Source organism: Balaenoptera acutorostrata, chromosome 15, assembly GCF_949987535.1.
Source record: "Balaenoptera acutorostrata chromosome 15, mBalAcu1.1, whole genome shotgun sequence".
Taxonomy (NCBI): Eukaryota; Metazoa; Chordata; class Mammalia; order Artiodactyla; family Balaenopteridae; genus Balaenoptera; species Balaenoptera acutorostrata.
In genome coordinates, this window is record NC_080078.1 from 86369886 (window position 1) to 86393848 (window position 23963).

The following is a 23963-nucleotide window of genomic DNA, read 5'->3' on the forward strand; positions in this document are numbered from 1 at the left end:
CTGCATTTCACAGCACTTATAGCAAAGGCGGCCAAGGCGCCTCCCACATCGGGAGGGTCAGGCCCTGGCACAGTTCTAGGCTCACTCTCACCTCCTTTCACCCTCTCCACGCCCATTTTATACATCAGAACACTGGGGCTCAGAGAGGTCAAGCGACTCGCCCAGCGTCCCACAGCGGCTCAACTGGGCAGCTTCTTTACAACGTAATTACGCGGGCGGCTGCACCTCCCGCCCTACTCTCCCTTTAACGTTTCCAAGGCGTCCTGGCTCTGAGGTCCCTCATCCCTGGCTGCGGAGCCCGCCGGGTCCCGGAGATCAAGGTCACGGCGGCGCCCCTCGGCGCCCCCTCCCGGCGGAGAGGCCGGCCTCGCGTGGCGGCCCCGCCCCCGCCCCCGCCCCTCCCCTCCCCTCCCCTCCCCTCCCCTCCCCGCCGGCGCTTCCCGTAGCTCTGGGCTCTGCGCGGCGCCGGGCGGCCCCGCGGACGCAGCCCCGAGAGGCCCTCCGGCGGGATGCGCGGCCGGGGCGGGGGGCGCACCCGCTGGCCGGCGCCCGTGCTCTCGCTGCTCCGCGCCTTCGGGATCCGGGACGCCGCCGCCACCGCGCGAGGCCCGGCGCAAGGTAAGCGCGCGGCGCGGAGGGCGGGCGCGGGGCTGGGGGGCGGCTGGCCGGGAGCACGCGCCCTGCCCTGGGCCGCCGCGGGGTGGCTGGGATATCCGCGGCGCCCCCAGCACAGAGGTGGGCGCCTGCTGGCTCGGGCTGTCCCCGCAGCCGAGGCGGGCCACTCTGTCCCCAAACAAGGGCAGTCAGTGCGCGCAGTGGTCCGGAGCGCTGGCCTTGGCGTCGGCCGTCCCGGGATTGGAACCCTCCTGCACTAGCTGCGTGAGCCTGTGCGCATGGCACTTGACTTCGCTGTGCCTCGGTTTCCGCATCTGTAAGATGGGGTGCGATCCGGTACTTAAGTCTTGGGGCAGTAGCTGGGATCACGTGAGCAGCGCTTGCTACCCAGTGAGAGTTCCACACGTGTCCCTGGTCCATTGTCCCCCTAGGAAGGATAGGGGGCCTCCCTCCACCTGTGCAGGGCGGGAGCTGCCAGGGCCCCTGCAGACAGACACCTGCTTCTGGAGCGGGTCCAGCTACAGTTAAAGGGACAGGATCTCAGGAGAGGGGCTGAGGAAGCTGGTAAATGGCAGGGCTCCACCTGGTCCAGGGGAGAGGGCCTGGGAGTGGGCGGGGGCTTAGGTCTCCCCTTGTGGAGGCCAGAGAGCTTTGCCTGGATTTGCTGGCCGTTGGTACAGTTGGCAACCAGGCTGAACACGGGTGCGGCCCTAGGAGAGTTAGGCCAGTGTTTACCCCAGTGGCCCCTTGGTTGGAATCCCTGGGGGATCCCACCCCAGGCCTGCCCCTTAGAATCTCCTGCAGTCTGTCTTTTTAACCAGTGCCCCAGGTGATTCTGGGATCCAGCTTGTATGGAAACTGGTTTAGAGACTTAAGTGGTTCTCACCAGGTGTGTCCCCCACTCCGGTTTTGGTTGTTACAACTCCTTCCCCCAGTTCTACTGGCATCCAGTGGGGCGAAGCCAGGGAGGCTGCTGAACATCCTATGATGCCCAGAAAGCTTCCCCCCCCCGCCCCCAACCCCACCCCCCAGAAAAAGAAAGAAAAAGAATACGCAGGTCCAGGCCAGCAGTGCGGAGGTTGGGAAACTCTGAGATCCACCAAGTCCCTGGGTCGAGAAGCATGGGACTCTGGGGTTGTTGGGACCAGCAGGCGTCATTTGAGAGTCTGTTGTGTGCCAGGCCCTCTGCGGGGCCCTGAGGATGAGAAGCCCGCGGAGAAGCTTTGGGGCACCTCTGTGTGGTGAGGGGAGCCCCAGCCTAGAGGATGGGCGGCCCTTCTGTTGCTGAATCCACTCATCGTGAATATCAAGCACCCGTAAGCGTGAGGCCTTGTGCAGAGCCCTGGGGGTGCAGCAGACGAGAGGGAGGTGGCCCCCACCCCGGCACTCACCCTCTAGTCGGGGCAGAGGCGCCCTTACCCCGTGCCTGTACACAGTGGGTACACACGAGCACCAACTTCCTCCCCTGAAAGCATCCCCCCAACCTCTACTTGGGTACTGTGTTTATAGCAAGGCGTATTTGGGGTTAGATTTTGAGAAAGGACATTTCAAATGGTGACCTTCAGCCTCTTGGCAGTGTGTTCGGAGCCGTCACAAGTGCATGATCTGCCTGTGGACATGATGCAATTCCTGCCCCACATGCTCATTTCAATTGTTGGGCATTTTTAAAATAGTTCTGTGGCTTCTGTATGGGCCTTGAAGGATGCAGGGCACAGCCACTGCTAACCCACTTTCGCCAAGGAGAAAGCTGACTGTTTAGCAGGTCAGCAAGTGTTTGTATTAATCACTGAAAATGGCTCCGGCACTGACCTACATGCTGGGAATGCTGCAGAGCAAGGGGTGGGGGTGGGTCAGCTTCCTGCCCTCAGGGAGCTTTGATTCTGGTGGGGGGAGAAAGACAATGGGTGTAGAGGCAAATAAAGTGAAACGAAAAGATAACCTCTGTGCAGAGCAATGTTGGAAGAAGATAAGGACAGAGAGGTGGCGATTGAGGATGGGAGCTGCTTTAGCTGGGGGTGGCCAGGGGAGAGTCTTCCAAGAGGGATGTTTGGCTGCAGACTTGAATGGGGAGAAGCAGGGAGACATGTGAGGATAGGGGGCGAGAGCATTCCCAGCATGAGGAAAAGCAGTGGCAGAGGCCCTGCATGGGACTTGGTGGCACTGGCGAACAGAAGAGAGTCATGCGGCTGGAGACCCTGGGCGAGGGGAGATGAGGAGCCATGCCTGGCCAGGTGGGCCAGGAGACCCTGGACCCTGTGATGAGCTATGGGGCTTTCACATGTGCAGCATGAGGCCATTGAGCTATGGGGGTTTCACGTGCGTAGTATGAGGCCATTGGCCAGCTTTAGGCTCAGGAATCGCATGACTGGCCGTCCTGTGGCAGCAGGCTCCTGGTGGGGAGAGGGCCACCTGCTGCTGGGAGGGCCGGGGTGGGGACAGTGGGCAGCCCGGGGCCCTTAGGTGGTGGCGCTCACAGGCCCTGCTGAAGCCTTGGGGGCCTGAAATCCGGGATGCTGGCTGCTTAGGTTTTGTGTCTAAGCCTGGGGTGGGAGTTCCTTCTGTGGACTTGCGGAAGGCTCGGTGGAGGAGGAGGGAGACTGGTGGGGGGGAAGGTTGGGGAGAGGAGGCCATGTTCACTTGGAGAGGCCTGCTGACATCTTCGAGGATGTACCAGATAGGCCGTTTTCTGTCTGAGTCTGAAGCTTGGGGCGGCTGGGCTGGTGTCCTGGAGCCTCCCATCCGAGATTCCCCGGCGCGGGGCTGAGTCTTTGGGTTTCAGTGTTGCATTTCAGTGTTGGGTCAGATAAGACCCCATCCAAATACCAAATTTTGGTTTGGAGCAAGGGTCCGGGGACCCGGGGTAGAGCCAGGCTACGTGCCCGCCACTCTAGGTGTTCTGATGGTCGGGCTGTGGAGGGGTCCCCTGACCTCCCAACGTCTGGAACCGGAAGGGGATCCGTCTGGCTGCCACCTGAAGCTCTGCTCCCTTGATTTGTGTGGCTGCTTCCCGGAGCTTGCTTTGGGCGCATCCTAACTCCCAGCCTTAAAGGGCTAACGGGCTGTTTCTGTGGCCAGTGCTGCTTTAATTTAGGAACGAATGAGCTGCTTATTCTTCCAGACTTCGAAGTTGGATTTGGAAACGCTGACTTGTACTGGGATATTTCTGCACCAAATGCGTTGTGGTTTTTTTTTTGTTTGTTTTTGTTTTTAATTTTTGTGAAGGGAAAGGAATGATTGATGGGAGCATGACATGTTCGAGCCGATGCTCGTTACAAGTTGTGGCTTTAGCGGCTGCTCGAGGCCACTGGAAATGGAATGCCGGTCTCCCTGGCCCAGCCCAGGGCTCAGAGTTAGGGCTGCGCCAGGCTCCCGAAGGCAGCAGCTCTGAAGACCCAGCTTGGGGCTGAGCTGCCCAATTCTTTGGAAATCATAATGACAACCAGGTGTATTTAGCAGACTCTTCTGGTAGCAAGTGACCAACAATTTAGGAAACTGTAAATCCACAGCTGGGCAGTCTCAGTAGGTCCCGCTAGCATCCTTTTGGCTGTCCAGGGCTCGGGCTGGGTCCCACCACCCGCCCTTGGGAATGGGGGGAGCTGCATGGCTGAGTCCAAGCTCACGGGCCAGTCCACAGGCTGCCCAGCCAGAGGTGGAGCGTGCATCACCTCCGTAGCCAGGCCTGAGGACCGCCCCCCGCCGCCCCCCCCAGAGAAAATCAGTGTGATGGCAGCAGAAGGAGAGTGGGTGCTGGGCATTGCAAACCCCAGCACATTTCCAGCTGCCCCACCAGCACGGGAACCCCATGCCTGTGCGCACCTGACCTGCAGAACCCACCATGGATCTGGAATCCTCCTCTGGCCTCAGCCTTCTTTCCTGTGACAGGTTTGTGTTTGAAGGCAAAGGCAGGGATTGCGACCTCCAGGCAGCAGTAGAAGATCCTGCGAGGGTTTGCCATCCAGCCGAGACCTTCCCTTCCCTCCTGTCACCTGCCCAGGTGGCCAGGGCGTTTTCCCGCCACTCACCCCTCATCCACCCAAATCTGCGCCCCATCATCTTAAAGCTGGCTGATGAACTTGGCCAAGATGACTTGGCTGATCACTCCATTTTTGCTTGAAGGGAAATGAGTGGTCCTCGGGCTTTAGAACGGGTCTGGCCTGTAGTTGGCACTCAGTAAATATTTGTCAGATGAATGCATGAGATGTTCTCCCATGCAGGCAATAGGTTTCTTTGGAGAAAAAAAAAAAGAAATATATATATATATAATTGCATTAGTATTTCATGAACACCTTCTCCAAGTGAGAAGTGAAAACATTACAGGATCTCCTTGGAAAACCACTCCTTCCCTGCCCCTCCCTGGAGGGAACCCCTGTTACCATGAGTGTTTTTCCCACCAGACTGTCTTGACACGTGCGTGTGGGTCTCGGTAGAAGATGTACAGGATGGTTTCCTGTAAGTGTTTTTAAAGAGGTGGCGTTTGAATACAGCCGTCTTGTTCGGAAACTTACTGTTTTTATTCAACAGCGTGTCTGGGAGATTTATCTGGGTTCGTGGATTCTTCCTAATTGCTTTAGAATATTCCACCGTTTGAGACTTTCTGTGGCTGCTGGCCATGGAGGGCGTCCTCAGACCCTCTGTTCCCGGCGGTGCCTCGGTGAACATCCTCTCGGTGCATTTGTGCACGTGTTTCTCTACAGGGCTCGTTCTAAGACGTGGAAGTGCTGGCACATAGAAGGAGCCTGTTGTAAATTTTGCTTGGTTTAGCGAAGTTGTTGCCCACAGTGGCTCTGTCACCCCCAAGGGCAGTGTCTGAGGAGCTAGCTTCTCTAGGCCAGTTTCTTGAAGGTTGTCAGTCCCACGGAAGAAGAGTGGGACTTCTTGGTTTAATTTGTATTCCCCTGATTGCTGGAGAAGGTTTTTCTCATGCTAATTGGCCCTTTGGATTTCACTTTCTGTGAGTTGCTTCTTTGCTGTGGGGTTGTTAGTTTCTTTTTGTAATTGGTGTGTAAGAGCTATTTGTGTGTTCTGGGTTCTAATCCTCTGTTTGCTACAGAGATTTTTGCTCTCCCTGCGGCTTGGCTTTTAATTTTGTTTATCATGTCTTTGGTTGAGTAGAAGTTTTTAAGTTTGTCTTTTTTAAGATATGGTTGACATATAACATGATATGAGTTTAGGTATATTATGTAATGATTCGCTGTTTGTATGTATCACGAAATGATCACCACAATAAGTCTAGTTAACGTTCATTGCCACAGATAGTTACGTGTGTGTGTGTGTGAGTGTGATGAGAACTTTTGTGGTCTACTCTCTTAGCAACTTTAAAATGTACAATACAGTTCCATTGACTATTGTCACCAAGCTGTACATTCCATCCCCACATTTTCAGTTTTGAAGAGTGAAGTTCATCAAGCCTTTTTTTTAAAAAAATAAATTTATTTATTTATTTATTTATTTGCTTTTGGCTGTGTTGGGTCTTCGTTGCTGCACGCGGGCTTTCTCTAGTTGTGGCGAGCGGGGGCTACTCTTCCTTGCGGTGCGCGGCCTTCTCATTGTGGTGGCTTCTCTTGCTGTGGAGCATGGGCTCTAGGTGCGCGGGCTTCAGTAGTTGTGGCGCACGGGCTTCAGTAGTTATGGCGCATGGGCTCAGTAGTTGTGGCTTAGGGGCTCTAGAGCGCAGGCTCAGTAGTTGTGGCACATGGGCTTCGTTGCTCCACGGCACGTGGGATCTTCCCGGACCAGGGCTCGAAACCGTGTCCCCTGCATTGGCAGGCAGATTCTTAACCACTGCACCACCAGGGAAGCCCCCATCAAGCTTTTTCTTTATGTCTTTGCCTTTTGTGTCTTCTTTAAGAAATCCCTTTCTGCCTCACATTTAGAGCAAACACCTTGCCCCAGTTTGCCCAGGATGGTCCTAGTTTTAGCACTGAAAGTCCTGTGTCCTGAGAACCCCTGAGTCCTGGGCAAACCAGGACAGTTGGTCATAAACATCTTCACCCATGTTTCCTTTTAATGAGTGTACAGCTTTTTTCTTTACATTTATGTTTCTAATCCACTGTAATTTACTTCTGTGAATAGTATGAGGTAAAATACGGATTTTTTTAAAAATTGAAGTATAGTTGATTTACAATGTTGTATTGGTTTCAGGTGTACAGCAGTGATTCAATTATACATGTATATATATATTTCAGATTCTTTTCCATTATAGGTTATTACAAGATATTGAATATAGTTCCCTGTGCTCTACAGTAGGTCCTTGTTGTTTATCTGTTTTATATATAATAGTGTGTATATGTTAATCCCAAGCTCCTAATTTATCTCTCCTGAATACAGATCTTTAATCAGGGATCCAGGAGTCAAATGTTTCACTCAGGGAACCATTGGTTCTGGTGGAAACGTCCAGCCGTGCATATGGGCAGAGGAGGAAAGGTGGCCTGGGGAGCAGGCACGTGACAACGGGGGGGACCGTGTCTCCCGAACCTAACATTGAAGCAGGTTTTGGGCAAGAGTTTCGTTTCTGATTTGATAAAATATATGGTTTTATTGATAACGATCAACGTTTCATTTTGCATTTAAGAAACCCCTTTTACCGAGAAGCACCGGCCCACAGGAGTCAGCTGTTTGGAGAATTCCAGGGGTTCCTCCTCATGGCCCTGCTGCTTCTGAAGGCCCAGCCTCTCCTCCCTCCCCCGTGCCCCCAGAAGGAGCCCTCCCCCTGTGCCCGTGGAGACCTGCGTCCTCGTGACTTAATAAAACCAGGGCACTGAGTCCCCCGACCCCTTCTCTGTTTGAGCTTCATTAAGGCAACCTGCTGCCTTTGGGATTTCTTCCAGAACTCAGTTGCAGTTTATTTTAAGGAAAAACACCACTATGGCAGCTCACACCCCTCGCATCAGGCTTCTCCCAGCCGGACTGGGGAGCTGGCTGGGACGGTGGCGACGAGAGGAGCCGTGTCCCGGTGACTTGGGGTCTGCACGGTGTCCTCTGCAGTTGGGGGGGAGGGAGGACAAGGTGGGGTGCCTGTTGCCCTTTGGAGACTGGTGACCTTGGTTACCTGGGAAGATGCTGATTTTGCATAATTGTAATATTTTCTGGAAAGGTGACTCGTCCCACCGGTCACTGGGTGCGAGTATGTGAATCTTCATGAGGTCTTTCCCGGGATGGAATCCAGGAGTCCTGGGTGCTCAGAGCTGAGCCGTCCCTCTTCTTTTTCCTGCCCTTGGGCACCAGCATCCTGGTTCCCAGGCCTTCAGGTTTGGACTGGGCCTGTACCACTGGTTTTCCTGGGTCTGCAGCTTGTTCCTGGCAAACCATGGGGCTTCTCTGCATCCATAACTATGTGCCAATCCCTCATAGTAAGTGTCTGTCTGTATGTCTATAGATCTCCTACTGGTTCTGTTTGCCTGGGGAACCCTGACTACTACAGCTGGTGTATTAGTCTGGTAAGGTTACCGTAACAAACTACCACAGAAATTAAATTTCTCACCGTTCCGGAGGCTGGAAGTCCAGAATCAAGGTTTCGTCCGAGGCCTCTCTCCTTGGCTTGCCGACGGCTGTGCCCTCACGTGGCCCGTGTCCTCTGTGTGCGCCCCGCTGTCTCTCCCTGTGTCCAAGTTTCCTCTTCTTCCAGGGACGCCAGTCAGACTGGCTTGGGGCCTCCCCAGCAACCTCATTTAACCTTAATCACCTCTTTAAAGGCCCTGTCTCCAAACACAATCACATTTGGGGGTACTGGGGGTGAGGGGCTTAAGTTCATGAATTTTGAGGGGACTCAGTTCAGTCCAGAACTCCTGTGAGGTTAGTGCCACTGTCTGTTGGCGGGAGCTCAGCGGGGCTGTGGGCTGAGCCTCAGGTCCGCTCCACGAGGCCTTTGCACGGGAACTTGGGTCCCAGGAGGGAGCTTCCAAGAGACACAGCCTCCGGTTCTGACACTTGTGATCTGGCCTTGGAAGTCACACCTCATCGCTTCTGCCGTAGAATCAGCCCACCCAGGTCGGGGGTAGGGAAGCAGACACCCATCTCTTTTAAAAAATTTTTTATTTAAAAATTTTTCTTGTAAATTAATTTTTATTGGAGTATAGTTGATTTACAACGTTGTGTTAGTTTCTGCTGTACAACGAAGTGAATCAGTTATACATATACATATATCCACTCTTTTTTAGATTCTTTTCCCATATAGGTCATTACAGAGTACTGAGCAGAGTTCCTTAGGCTGTATGGGAGGTCCTTGTTGATTATCTGTTTTATATATAGTAGTGTGTATATGTCAATCCCAATCTCCCAAATTATCCCTCCCCCATCTTCCCCCTTGGTAACCATAAACTTGTTTTCTACATCTGTAACTCTATTTCTGTTTTGTAAATAAGTTCATTTGTACCATTTTTTAAGATTCCACATATAAACAATATCAGATGATATTTGTCTTTCTCTATTTGTCTGACTTTCTTCACTCAGTATGAAAATCTCTAGGTCCATCCATGTTGCTGCAAATGGCATTATTTCATTCTTTTTATGGCTGAGTAATATTCCATTGTATATATGTACCACATCTTCTTTATCCATTCCTCTGTCGATGGACACTTAGGTTGCTTCCATGTCCTGGCTATTGTCAGTAGTGCTGCAGTGAACATTGGGCTGCATGTATCTTTTCAAATTATGGTTTTCTCCGGATATATACCCAGGAGTGGGATTGCTGGATCATATGCTAACTCTATTTTTAGTTTTTTGGGGAGCTTCCATACTGTTCTCCATAGTGACTGTACCAGTTTACATTCCCACCAACAGTGTAGGGGGGTTCCCTTTTCTCCACACCCTCTCCAGCATTTGTTGTGTGTAGATTTTTAAATGATGGCCATTCTGAGCCGTGTGAGGTGACACTAGACTCCCGTCTCTTAATGGGGGCCATGCAGACCCATGTGGTGAGATGTGAGGTGGAGTGGTATCCTGGCCATATTTGGAAGATACCAGCGGCCACACCATCTGAATGACCCCGGCACCGCCCCCTTCCCAGTTCCCGTGTGGCCCTCGCCGCCGAGCGTGCACGAAAGAGTCGACCCAGCAGCCTGTCTGCTCTCCCTAGAAAGCCCTGCTCGAGGGGTCGGCCTTCCGCTGGCGTCCGAGAACGTGGACTTGGGGAGGGTCCCCTCCCTCTCAGGCTGGGAGAGTGGCTCCCTGCGCTGAACTGTTTGCACAGAGGGTCGGGTGCACACTGGGGCCCTGCTTTCCTTCTGGGGTCTGCCTTCCCGCTCCGTGCGGGCAGAGGGTGCCCACGGGACCAGCCCCCCAAGAGAAACGCTGGGCGCTGAGTCTCCAGTGAGCTTCCCGGGGCGACGACCTGTCACACGTGTGGTCCCAACTCCTCGGTGGAGGAATTAAGTGTGTCCCGTGACTCCATGGGGAGAAGGTTCTGGAAGCTTGTGCCTGGTTTACCCAGGCGTCACCCACTCGCCTTGTCCCTTTGCTGACTGTACTTCGTGTCCTCTCTGTAGTGAATCACGGCTGTGAGTACGAGCGTACCTGAGTTCAGGGAGCCCCTCTCGTGAGTCCCCAAACCTGAGGGCTGTCCTGGAGACCCCAGCACCGTGGCCGTCTGTTCACGCTCTTCTTAGCGCTCCATCTTTCCCAGCCAGTATCGACCCAGGCCTGCGGCGACCTGCTTACTGTTGTGTGCACACCAGTGCCTGGCACATGGCAGGTGGCCTTTCCAAGAGCACGCACCACAGGTGGGGCTGGGAAATCCCGCCTTTTCTCAGCCCACGGAGAGAGCCATCCCTGGGCTCCAGAAGTTTCTTCCTTCGGACAGCATCTGTTCTAACGCTGAGCCTCTGGCTTCTCTGCAGAGGAGACCCGTTTAGCAGAAAAATCCCCCAATTCAGCAGCACTTTCCCTCCAGAGTTGCAGGAAGCAGCTCACAGCCTCTCCGAAGCATCTCTGTTTGAGAGTCTTCCCTGTTCTTCCGAAAGCATATCATATTTTTAGACCGTTTCGAATTATTTACACACCCTTCCTACAGCAAACTTGAAACAGGTGTATGGAGGCCTGCCTGGGCCCCATTCTCCAATACTGTCCCCATGCACTTTGTACAGGTACTGACAGGCGCCCTTGGCAGGCACCTCCATCCGAATCTTAATCAAAGCGTCCGCCTTACCCGTTTCCCAGTCTGTCCGGGTCCGATTCTGCCACCAGCAGGTCTCCCGGAAGTCAGGCAGGAATCCTGCTGCCGGCATCGTGTGCATCGTATATTTGGATGGTGGGGTCGCTGCCACTGACCCACAGGGTAAGGACCAGAAATAGACCCTGCCCTAGATGAGGTTTCTGATACAAGTGAAGGACTGTCTCTCTCCACTTAATAGTGTCCAGAACAGCTGTGTGGAAAGGAATGTTATCTTTCGTCTGTGACTAAATCTCTTTTAAGTCCTGTAATTCACACGCACTCAGATAATGAGGATGCCAGCACCGCCAGGCTGCTGCAAATTTCTGTTTCTATTTTTATTTTAACGGCTTTGCTGTCTGTGCTTTTTCCTATAAGCCACGCCCAAAAATCATGGTAAATTAGCTCCAAGTTTTTACCTCTTCGTAATATTTGGGAGGATAAAGAGTAAGAGGAGGGATGCCTTTCACTCGTAGAGCAAAGTGATTTCTCACTTGGAGAATTATGATGCAAGTGACGGATGTTTTGTAATGATCATTTGCACCGGCTTTGTATGGGAGTCACCACGGTGGGAGAAGCCACGTTGAAATCTCCTCTGGGGGGACAGTAATAATCACACGAGCCGGGGCCGGACGCCGGGCCGAGCCCCGTCCTCAGCTCTGCCCCTTTGCCTGCATGTCTGTATAGGAGGTGTGACCCCATTTGACAGATGAGGAAAACCGAGGCTCAAAGAGATGGAGTAACTTGCCCAAGGTCACACAGCTGCCGGAGCTGCACCTGAACCTGGGCAGTCGACTTTGGCAGACTCTGGATTCTTAGCCCTTTGCTTGTTCCTGCCTCAGAATTTATGTTTCTCTACCTTTCGTTCTGGAAGACAGTGCTAGTTCTTGGTACCTAATACAGGAACCCTTAATGAATGCCCCAACTCAGGCCGCACCTTGGAGGTGCCTGACTTGGAAACAAGGGGTCTGGTGGCAGGAGAGAGCCCTGCCCTGCAGGTGGCTTTCTGTGCCCCGCAGGTGGGACACCTGGGTGGCCGTCTCCACCTGTCCTCCTGCGTGGTTTGTGCCCTTCGTTTGAATCTTGGGTTGACCTTGGATGTGCGCACATCCCTCTTCCCAGGTGGTCTACGCGGGGTCACCCAGGGTCGTGCAGGGGTGGGAAGAGGACCCTTGGTGTCCGGCAGACCTGCATGACCAGCCCCCGAGCCTGGCCCTCCTGTGGTTGGAGGGTAACACCAGGACTGGCATCCTTGGTCACCTGGGGGGATGAACGGGGGGATGCGTGTATGCCTTTTCTGTGGCTGCTGAAATGGAGGACCACGAACTTGGCGGGCTAAGTGACACGTGTCTATCGTCACACGCCCCTTGTGGGTTAGAGGTGTGGTGGGCTCAGTGGTGCCCTGCTCTGGGGCCCGCGGGCCAGAGTCGAGGTGCGGGCAGGTCCTGGCGTTCTGAGAGGGAAGCTGAGTCCTGCTCACGGGTTGCAGGACCCAGGTCCCCGTTTCCCTGCGGGCTGTTGGGGGGTCCTTCTCTGCTTCCAGAGGCCGCTGTGTTCCCTGGCTCCTGGCCCCCTCAAGGCCTGCAGTGGTGGGCTGCATCCTTCTCGAATGCCTGGTCCTCCTTCTGTCCCCCTCTTGCTCTTCTGTCTTCTCTCTGCTTTGAGGGCTCCTGTGATTACACAGCCCCGTCTGGATCATCTCGGATAATCTCCCTGTCTTCAGGTCAGCTGATTATAACCCTGGTTCCGTCCGCAAAAGCCTTCACGGCAGTGCCTAGGGTCATGTTTGATTGAGCAACCCGGGGCTGGGCATCCGGGGAGATTAGAATTCTGCCGTCCACACTGTGGGTAAGTGGATTAGCCCGGGGACTGGCCCATAGTGAGCTACTAGGTGCGGACAGGGTGACACCACTGTGATGAGATCCAGTTAAATCAGCTGCATGAGTTTGTGTTGAGGGAGAGCAGCAGCGTCCAGCTTCGAGGAATCCTGCTATTAAAACAGCCCCCTTCCCCAAATTATAGAGCATGTAAATCAGTTGGTAACTGTCTGAATTGTAACAGTAATCCTGCGTAGGAATTTTTTTTTATTGCAGTTCAGCGGCAGGGTACCTTTGCATCAGGAATGGGGGGAACATACATAGTTACAATGTATCTGTGCTCTGCCCACTACCCTGCATTCTAGGCTGCCTGTGTCTCTCCCTGTCTGAATGCGGCAGCCCCCGTCCACCCACCTCATCTCTCCGGCCCCTTTTGCCTCCCTCCAGTGGCCCCATAACCTTCCAAGAGAAGGGAAATCCGTTCTCTTTCTTTCCTGGCTGGAGACCCTCCTGTGTTTTTCATTCCTCCCAGGATAAAATCTGTTCTCTGCCCCATGCGTCATGAGGCCCTTTGAGTCCTGGGGCCGGTCCCCCACTCTCACCGCATGCCACCCCGCCCCCAGCACTCCAGCTACCCAGCCCCTTCTCAGCCCTTCAGACTGCCCAGTGCTCCCACCCCAGGGCCTTTGCACATGCTGTTGTCGGGAGGGAGCCCTCCTCTCCCCTTCCCCACCCCCTGCAGTGCCTGGCACATACTATGAATAAGTGAATCAATCAATGAAACCCCAAACAGGGGCCTCATGTTCTTTAGGACACATCTCTTGGATCAAGGCTGGTGGCTCTGTGTGGTCTTCAGACCCATGCCTTTCCGAATGCAGGGCCAGCCCCCCGTCTTTGCTGTGTGTTCCAGGCTCTGGTTGGAGCCAGAACTGACCCCACTCTAGATTTCTGCCCCTCCACTCCCTCCTGCCAACAGACCCCCAGGGCCCATTCCCCTAAAATCCTAGGGTTCCCTTTTATACCATGGTCCCCCAGGTAGCCCTTGAAAAGAATGAACCAGTAGGGTCAGAAGCCCCCCAAAACTGCCGCGTGAAGTGCCAGGAGTAATCTCTGCTGCACCCCAAGTTGATGGGCTGAGGTAGCCTCCACTAAACACAGAAATGGATGCTGTTCCCCCGTCTGCCGTGGAAGTCACTGGCACTATTGTTAATGTTCCAGAATGGGAACTGGTGAGCGCACCAGGATATAACTGCCTAAATAACTGCCCCTCCCCCCATGAAATCCCAGCGGAGCCACCAGCTTTAAGCTGTGCAGCAGGTTAGGGAAATGTAGGCTCTGAAAGCGATCACAGCTTCTATGAAAATACGGACACAGCCATCATTGTTTATAGGTTTGCACAAGTGGATTCTTGGAATTATCGCTCCAGCCAAGGAACTTAGGAAGTAGTTTTAAAAGTTTAAAGTACTGTAAACCTGGTGCTATGGATTTTCTGTAATTTTTGGATCGGGCTCGATGCCGTGTTTGCACTGTGACACGGTAAAAGACTTTGTCTCCCATTCCTGCGATGGGGTGTTAGAGACATAAATCCGTGTGTGGTGAGGCAGTAAGCCCAGCTCTGGGGTCTCCCAAGGGAAGGGAAACAAGTCCCTTTAGAACAGAAATCCAGTAAACATACTACAGTGTACACGTTGAATTGGAGGAAAGAGAAAGTGTCTGGGTGACAATGACCGTTATTTAAACATGAATTATCTTCTTTTAAAAGTCAGAGTCAAGTGGCTGGACTGTCGGGGCGGTGAGCATAACTGCTGAAGAGCATTGCCAGTTTGCCCTTTTATTTATTATTAAATTCTAATCATCCACGTCTTTCAGAATCCCTTTCTCCACAGTTGTTGGCATCCCATCCTCAACGTGTGTCACTCCAGGGTCACAGGGTGGCTGCTGGAGCTCCAGACCCCGCAGGACACTCGGACAGGAGGCAGGCACGCTGCCATCAGCACCTGCCAGGGTGATGGTGACAGCTGCCTTTTCTGTGTGTCTCTCCGTCCGTCCGTCAGCGGTGTTTCCCACAGAGGAAGCCAGCCCACTCCCTTCATTAGCTAGAAACAGGGCACATGCAGCCTCCAACAAGGGAGGTGTATAGGATGTACCCAGGATGGGAGGTCCCCTGAGACTTTCAGCTTTGTGCTCCAACGCACCCCTGACACGCAGAAGCAGGAGCTGCCTGGGGCTGTTTTCTGTCGTTCCTGCAGAGGGCGCCCCCATCCCTCCCCTGGTTCGGCTTCTTGCTCCGTATTCTTCTGCCTCCATCACTGCCATCCTATGGGGCCCTGCCGGCGGCCTGGATGTGCTCGGGGCACGTAAGACATCAGAAGGCCAGCGTCTTGCACCAGAGGACTTTTTGTGTCCCAAGTGCTGGGACCGAATGCCAGCACCCTACGAGGGAGGCCCTTCCCCCACTCACACGCGGGCTTAGAGGGGACACACAGTTAGGAAGTAATGGAACTCCCTCTCGTGCCCGGGTCTTAGACTCCGGCTCTAGACAGCCTGAGCGCGGAAGACACTCTGAGGAGGGCTAAGCCTGGGGACACCCACGGCCATTTCTCAGGCCAGCTCTGGCTGCCAATGCCGTTCAGGGCGGGGACCATGGTTGGTGACATGGAGGCTTTTGTTTTAGAAGAGTTGGGCGTGTTTAGAAAAGAGCCACGTCTGGTATTGCATTGAGCACCACCCTGGGTAGCCTTATGGGCAAGGCTGGTGACGGAAACCCCACCAAGGTCAAAGGGCAAAAGAAGCCAAGTTCAAGGCTAGGTCAGCCCTCAGGTCAGGGGAAGGTCCCACAGGCCATTGTTGGGCGCAGTTCCTTCTGTGACCAGCAGAGGGCGGGGCTCCCCTCCTCACCGTGGGTTCCGTGGGACCTGCTTTGTCTTCACCCTTCCCTCTCCTTTGGCCTCCAGTCCCCACCCTGGGGGATGCCCTCTGGACCCTCTTCCATTGGTTCCCTAAGAGCTTGGACAGAGAATGCGGCTGGAGCAGTTCTTTTTAAGCGTTTGAGTTTGCAGGTTTAATTCTGTTCTGTGACGGGTAAGGAAGGGTCCCTGGAGCCTCAGGTCCTCAGGTCTGGAGGGCAGGAGCTGATGTTGGTCCTAAGGATGCTGAGCCCCCCACTTCTGGAGCAGCGATGCGTCGATGCCCCTGTGCGCAGTCATTGATTCGGTCAACGGATACCCGCTTCCTGGGCACCTGCAATGCCCCAGGCTTCTGCCTGACAAAGATCCTTGAACTCAACGGTGGCAACCTGGTGGGGTCCCAGGTCCTTGGGCCGTCAGCTCTGCAGGGGTCGTCGACACGCAAGGGGTCTCCGAGAGCACCGCTAGCACTGGTCCAGCTCTTGCCACGTGACCCCTGGGAACGGCCAGGCGGGAGTGACCATGCTCTTTCTAAGATGAGGAATCACAGTTCCAGAGAGGGGTCCCCAGCCTGCGGCTGGTACCAGAGGGCCTGTGGGACCCACAGCACGTGCCCTTTTGTCCCTCCCTCAGCTGGGGTCCCTTCTGTGTCACCAGCTGCAGGAATCCTCTGGAGACCCACTTCTGCCTTCAGCACTTGGCTTTCACCGTGCTCATGACAAGGACCACAAGACACAGCGTGGACTGGGTCCACACCCCCTCCCCCAGCCTGGCTCACACGCTGGCCCCTCACTCTGCCTCTTTCTGGGGACTTCAGAGCTCTGTGCTGCTCCCACCTGATGGCCTTTGCCCCGACAGTTCCCTCTGCCTCCTTGACTTGTCTGATTAATCCCGCTGAGACTTCAGTTTCAGAAAGAGCATCACTTCCTCAGACCAGGCTCTGCCCACCCAGGTTGGGCATCCCTCACTCTGTGTTCACTGAAATCAATGGATTGATCGATTGCTTAGTTCTGAATCCTCTCTTCTCTGCAAGATCACGAGGTCTGAGAATTCAGGGTCCAATAACATCTTGTTCGTTGCGGTATTCCCAGAAAAATCATAAGTTTTGTCACAAAATAGATACTCAGGAAATATTTGATGGATGGTAATAATCTGCATCTTTTTAAAACTGAGGTATAGTTGATGTACAATATTCTATAAGTTTCAGGTGTACAGCCTAGTGATTGACAGTTTTTGTATTTTTCATCTGCACTTTGTGTAAGAAGGAAACCAACTCTGGAGACTCCAGTGGGCGGGATTGGGCCTCTGTGTGGTCCTTTTTCCACACACCTGCTAACAAGGGGCACGTCTGCGTGTACGGGTGGCTCTGCCAGCCTCAGAGTCACCTCCGCTGAGGTGTCCCCACCACACTGCCCTGGGCAGAGGAAGGTCCTCCCTTTCCTTCACCACTTCGTGTTTTCAGAAGGGACGAACGAATTTTACAGGCTTTGCCATCTTTGTAGTTCTTTGAGGCAGCTGTGTTGAGGCTGTCAGGGCTGCCCAGAGTCAGCAAATGGCTTTGGGTTTCTGATCAGGGACCAGAAGGGTGACCCCTGGGAGGGCTTCAGTCTGATTCGGAGCCCAGGGCAGGGACAGGGGAGGTTGAAGTGTGATTGTGCCTAGCAGAGGTGAGGGGCGGAACCCACTCATTCTTCAAATCAAAAGCTCAGCCCAGGTGCCTCTGTGTACCTGGTTTTGTTTTTTAAAACGGCCTTATTGAAATACTTTATGAACCATAAAGGTCACCTGTTTAAAGTGTAAAAATTCCATAGCTTTTAGTATATTTACAGAGTGGTGAAACCATCACCATAATCTTCTTTTTTTTTTTAATTAATTAATTTATTTATTTTTGGCTGTGTTGGGTCTTCGTTTCTGTGCGAGGGCTTTTCTCTAGTTGCGGCAAGCGGGGGCCACTCTTCATCGCGGTGCGCGGGCCTCTCACTGTCGCAGCCTCTCTTGTTGCGGAGCACAGGCTCCAGACGCACAGGCTCAGTGATTGTGGCTCACAGGCTTAGTTGCTCTGCGGCATGTGGGATCCTCCCAGACCAGGGCTCGAACCTGTGTCCCCTGCGTTAGCAGGCAGATTCTCAACCACTGCACCACCAGGGAAGCCCCATCACCATAATCTTATTTTAAAACACTTAGAACCTTTCTATCACCCCAAAAAGAAACCCCTTACTCATGAGCAGTCACTCCCTTTGCCCCCGTGCCCCCTCCCTGCCCTAGGTAACCACTAATCTGCCTTCCGTCTCTGTGGACATTTCACATAATGGAATCATATAGTATATACATGTGTATTTTCTTTTGTGTGTGTGTGACTGGCTTCTTTCACTTGGAACACTTTCAAGGTTCACCCATATTGTAGCAGGTATCAGTATTTTATTCCTTTTCATGACTGAATAATGTTACATTGGATGGATACACCACATTTTATTTATCCATTTATCATGGATAAATAAAGACCCCTTGGGATCCTCCAGGCTGGGACCTGCGGACAGCAGCCTCCTGCACCCCTTGTGGGCCAGATCTTCCCAGGCCTCCAGCCCAGGCCCTGGTCTGGGCGTGGATAACTTGGACGGCCCGAGTCTCTCCTGCAGGCAGTTCACCAGATTTTTATTTCTACTGATCAGTAGAGGTGGGGTCACTAATGTTTTTAAACCTCAAACTATTTTTATTATGGATCATTGCAAAGCCAGAGAAAAATATAATGGCCAGCTCCATCTCTACCCGACTCAAGTCAATATTGTGCCAACATATATGCTGAAGAACTAACATATTTGGTGGTCACCCTTGTCTTCTGTCCCTCACCTCCACGTGAACTCCTGGAGCAAATGCTAAGCCTTATGCTTTTCTATGCCTTTAAGCCCCGCCATACAGTTAGGGGGAGTGGGCGAATGGGCACAGCCGTGTAGACTGTCCGAAGGGACTCGCAATGGTTTTAGGTGGTACGTACACGGGCGAGGCATTAAGGGATGTTGGCGTCTGTAGACAATTCTTGTGTTCTTCGTCCTCCCCACACGCGACAGGGAGGCTGCATTCCTATCGCTGGAGTGATGGTTTCCTTTAAAATGCATTTAAGGGCAGATTGATTTAAAGAAAAATCTTAGGTCCGTAGCAGTACAGGTTCTGAGTAGGGGAGGCCCTGAAGCGTAGGGGTGGGGGACAGACAGCCGGAAGCCGCTGCGGCCACCCCTCTTCTGCTCTCCTCTCGCACGTGCCCCTGGGCTGCCATCCGCCCCCCCCCCCCCGCCCGCTGGTCCATCTCTGTATCCGCTGCTGGCCAGCCTACCTCAGGCCTCCTCACGCAGGCATGGGACGTGCTGATGGCGTGGCTGGGGGCTTCCTGAGACCTGCCTGTGTCTGGGCCGGGACTCGGCACGGCTCTCGGGGGCTGCCGGAGGACACGCTTGGAGAGACCGCGGGCCGGGAGCCTCGGCCCTGCCTGTCCTGGCTTGTGACCCAGGCAGGTGCGCTCGCCTCTCTGAGTTGCCCTCACCCCTCAGGTGGAGGCTACAGTAGGTCACACCTCAGAGGTGCATGAGGAAGAGATGATGCCCCCCCCCCCCAGAGCCAGGTGTGTCACCGTGCAGCACAGTTTTACGTGGATAAAAAGTATTTAGTAAAACGTCCTACCGGTTTCCTCTTTGTTTCATGGTATGTGTTGACAACTGCAGTGAAGTATTTTGGGGGGGGACATGTATTGACTTATTGGTGGCCATTCTCGGCTCTGTCCTCCCCGGCCACTGGAAGACCCATTGCGGCTGTTTCTGCATCTGGATCCCCAGTGCCCGTGGTGCTCAGCGCACGCTGGACTCCGCGGATTATTGGGAGGGAGGGAGGGAGGGAGGCAGGCAGGGAGGGAGGAAGGCTTTCTTTCTGTGAGGGGACCGCTGCTAAGGGCCCAAAGCTCCACGTGCAGAGAGGACCCGCATTTCCCCTCATCTCAGTGCTGTCCCTGGCCCTTCACTGGGGTTCACCCAACACCGCCAGGTGCTCCCCCTGCACCCCAGCCCGGATACGAAGAAGCCGCCCCAGGACGGTCCCCAGCCCCTGCCCAGCGTCAGGACCCCTGGCAGGCTCCTCTGAGCCCCGGTTGTTTTCATCACCCACAGTGGGGCTGAGAGCACACCCTCTACCTGGGGTGGCTTGAGGGGCTGAGACAGGATCCTGCCCGTCGGAGCTTCTCCGCACAGCAAGGCCAGGGCTGGGTGCACCCTCCCCCGGCGTCCCTGTGGCCCTGCCACCTGGGGGTCTGGCCCCCTTCTGAGCCCAGGCTGTGTGACACAGCTCCCCTTTCTGTGTCCTTTACTGGGCCTCCCTCTTCTTCATCGTCCTCCCGCCCTAAGCCTTAGCTGGAGATGTGGGAGTTGCCTCTGTTTCTCCCACACCACCATCTAGAAGGGTTAGAATTGCTCATTAGCCCCTTGGGGGACGCCTCTGTAAGTGGCAGCCCTAGGCGGTGTCACCTCCCTTGCCTGGTCTCATCAACTCCATCAAGGAATCTGGGGGAGGCCTCCCTGGAAGATGCCAGGTGCCCCTCTGCCTCTCTCCTCCACGGCGAGGGGCTGAGGGCCTGGGGGAAGGAGGGCTGGGCAGTGGGGAGGCGGCTGTGGCTGTGGTGGGCGGGGACAAAGCTCCGGAGTGCCCCACCCCCCATCCCATGGTGGCCTCCAGATCCCCGAGAGAGGAAGGGCCCGGGAAACCTCTGCCTGAAGCTGCTTGGGGAGATTAGGCCCTGACCTCCGAGGGAGGCACCCTCAGGGTCTCCTCCCCGCCAGCTGGGAGCCGGAGGAAGCGGGATGTGGAATCCTTGTTTCCAGAGCGCGGCTGCGGTGGGAGTGGGCGGTTCAGAACTCAGGATTCAGCCCCTCCCCACCTCGGGGCGGGCAGCGTGCAGTTCAGGTATCTGAGACCCCGCCCCATCCCCACGCTGGCTCTCGCTCCCCTCTCTCGTGACGTCAGACTCCTCTCGCGCGGCATGATGGGAGAATCCTAATGTTTTCCAACAGATGCTCCAAGAACAGCTTTCAGATTAAAGCAATCGCCAGAGCAAAGACTCCTCTTTTTTCCTTTTTTTTCCCCCGGGGGGTGGGAGGTGGGGTGGGGGGAGGGAGCGCCCCTAGAAATTCTCGGGCATCACCCCCTGCCCCAAGCACGCAATAAACACTGACAAGAAAAAGTTTTTATTTCCTGGTTCAACTTTTTTTTTTTTTCCTGGAATATAGACTGAAGAATGGGAATAAACACGAATAAATAACAGAGCGAGGCCGCGCACGCCGGGATGCGCCTGGCTGCAGCCGCGAGGCTATTGTCTCACCGCCCTGAAGCCAGCCCCGGCCTCATCCTCCGGCTTCTTTCCTTTCCCTGTCCTTTTTGATTTTCCTTTTTTAAAAAGACGCCCCCTCTAGTCCCCTGGCCAGTGACCTTGGCCTCCTCGGATGCTCTGATTACACGCGGCTCCCTCCAACTTGCCCCCGCGCCGGCCGGGCCCATGGCCGCGTCCGAGGACGGGAGCGGCTGCCTCGTGTCGCGGGGCCGCTCGCAGAGTGACCCCAGCGTCCTCACCGACTCCTCGGCCACCTCCTCCGCGGACGCCGGGGAGAACCCAGGTAACGGGGTGGGCGGGGGAGGGCGGGGAGGGCCGGGGCAGGGGGCGCTGGGCGCAAGTCCCCGGCGCTGCTGCGCGCCGGGGCTGCCTTTGCGGAGCCGCGGCAGGACCCGGTCGCTCGGGTTCCCCGTAAGGCGGCGGAGCCCTTTGTCCGGGGAGGAATCCGCATCTGTCCTCCTAGCGGGTTGGTGGGCTCTGCTGGCCCCTCCGAGGGGCTTCCCTTCTTTGGCTGCTGACCAGCTGGGGGCCGGGAGTCAGACCTGTGGCCGCCTCTACCAGCGCCGGCTCCGAGCTCTGCTTCCCTCCCCCGCGGCCCCAGCTCCGGTGGCCCCGGCGGCCCGGCTGGGGCATCCCCCGCCCGGGCAGGGCAGCGCTTATGCGGCCGCCGCGCAGAGGGGTTCCGCGGGGCGCCCAAGTCGGTGGGGCCTGGCGCACCTGGGCGCGCCCGCCCGCCTCCCGGGACAGGTGTGCTGGCAGAGCCGCCACTGGGAGATGAAGGGCATGCGTGCGCCAGGACGGAGCCTGATTCCATTAAATTATATGGACTTCGTTCATTTCCCCACCCCCCGCGGCAGCGTCGATTGTTTAGGTGATAAATCCGGTCACAAAGGAGTCTATACGTCTTGATTGATTACTTTCCAAAGAGGAAGAAAGGCCTAATAAAGCAGAAGGGGGGGGGGGAGGTGGGCTGTGCGCCCCGTCACCATGGAGACGCAGGAAGCAAAGTGATCATTAAAACCTTTCTCCACCAGAAGGCAATTTTCACTTCACAGGGAGAAGTCTTTGCTTCTGAAATGTAGGGTTCAAAAAAAGAATCAAAGCTGGTGTATTGGTATCACGCCACAGGACTCCATTCGAATCTTAGAGAAGCACCATCCTGTCACAGGTTCTGTTTTGACAATAAGTTGCTCTTACCTTCCTTTGAGGATTGTCCCTCTCTAAATTCACTGACCCCAGATGGGGACTTGATCACGCTAAATGGTGGGCATCAAACTCCAGATACTCCCAGGGGCTGGGGTGAAGCGGCTTTGTGGGGAGGGATTCCTTCACTTCGCTGGAACACAGAGGAGCTTCACTATTTAACTGCAAAGAAAGACCGGTTAAAGGCAGCTCTGTGGGCGCCAGGGCCCAATCTGAAATTTTAAACAATAAACCCATGCAAGGCTTGTAAGATTTCTTTGTTAGGACTATTGACACTGTCATTTGGTCAAACTAAGGTACCCACCGGAGGAGATCCCTGGCTTTTTTTTTATATCTGGGAGGGCAAGTTAATTTCCTTGGAGTTTCAAGCAGAGGCAGCTATATGCAGACCCTTAAGGCTTTAATTAATCCATTTATTAGAAATCGGGGATTAAGCCCTCAGCGCTCCATGATGGATTGGTTTTCTCTGTGTTGAAGATGCACATCCATGATTGTTCCAATTATGGAAGTTGAGTGGCTCGTCATGAGAAAATCCTTTTCAGCTCCTTTTGTCTCTCTGACAGTAAAAGGAAGCAAACTTGAAACAGGAATTATGGAGGATTTAGCTCTTTGGCTGTCTGTGAGTTGATGCCTCCGTGGGTGGAAACGGAGGGCTTGACAGGTGTCTCGTGCCGGTCCACCTGGGAGAGAGGTGGAAGGGCTTGGATGTCCATGATTAAGTGATACCACGGGAGGCTGAAAGCCCGAGTTAGTCTCTGGTTCAGATGCTCAAAATGGGACCCAGCGAGCAGATGCCTGAGGTAAAAAAGTCTCTAGTAGATATAATTCTGTGAGTGGTAGAACCTCACTAAAAAGCAAAAATCAATGAAGTATTTAAGGATTGTGTTAAGCACAGGAGTTCTGGTAGAAAGAGATTCAGAATCTTCAAGTTGGAAGCGACCTGGGAGCTTGAAGCGGGAAGGGTGGATTAGGGGAACATTTTCTACAACTGCTTTGCTTGGTTGGCTTGGCATGTGTTCGCATGCCTCTTTTGATGGGAGACTCACTTCTTTTTGATGCAGTGCATGCTTCTCTTTGGGCAGACCCATTTAAAAAGTCTTTTTCAAATGGTTTGGGAAGGTCTGCTATCAGTCAGTTCTGATGTGATCTTCTCATGATGCATGTTACCTGGGTTTTCGGAGAGTCTGGTGTTGTGAGTTAGTTATCGCACCCACCTGAGTCATTTCTTCACTAGGTTGAAGAGTCCCAGCCCTTCAACTCCCTTGCCCTGTAGGACCTCTCGCATTTGTCCGCCTGCCGCTCTAAAGAGCTACTCCTGAAATGTGAAGCTCACGAGCCAGCTGTGGAATAACCCGGTGCAAAGTCAGATAGAAGCGTCACCTCCTTCCATCTAGATTCTATGGTTTTATAAAAACAGCCCAAGGTTGCATGTACCCTTTCCCCCTCCATAATGCATCCTTAATGCATCAATATCCTCACCACAAAAACTCAGAACATTATGGGAAAGGTAAGCAATGACACCCCTTTCTGTCACTCTCCAGAGGTTATCTCTGTGATGAGTTCGGTGGAGCATCTGGACCTTTTCCTACATGTTTATATCTACAGGTTCTTGGGGAAAGGCATTTAAAAGAACTCAAGTGGTAACACACTGTATGGAAGGTTCTTCAATTTGGGTTTCTACTCAACACTGGGTCTCGGAGATCTCCCTTTCTTAATAACCACGTAGTGTCCCAGGGAATATATTTTTCTCAGTTGAGATATTAGATATTTGTGTTTCCAGTTTTTAACTATTACAAGCAACACAGCAGTGGTCATCCAGGCAAAGCCTCCTTGGGCCCCTTTGTGAATTTCCTCTAGGGTATGTCTGGGTCACAGGAGACTCGCATTTAAAATTTTTCTGATATTGCATCCTC

General features: G+C 54.1%; 1 protein-coding gene across 5 annotated transcripts in view; it reads left to right on the forward strand.

Moving 5' to 3' along the window:
- The first annotated feature begins 482 nt into the window (after positions 1-482).
- The window catches only part of PHACTR3 (phosphatase and actin regulator 3), a 224385-nt gene continuing 200904 nt past the window's right edge, over positions 483-23963 (forward strand). For 2 of the 5 annotated variants that reach the window (XM_057529290.1, XM_057529287.1), the window contains exon 1: positions 483-618. In XM_057529290.1, coding sequence (XP_057385273.1) covers positions 510-618 — 109 coding nt within the window. In that variant the 5' untranslated portion in view covers positions 483-509. Of the gene's footprint in view, positions 619-20700; positions 21131-23963 lie in introns of those variants that run through there. The other 3 variants (XM_007185230.3, XM_007185229.3, XM_007185231.3) reach the window with 3 other exon arrangements.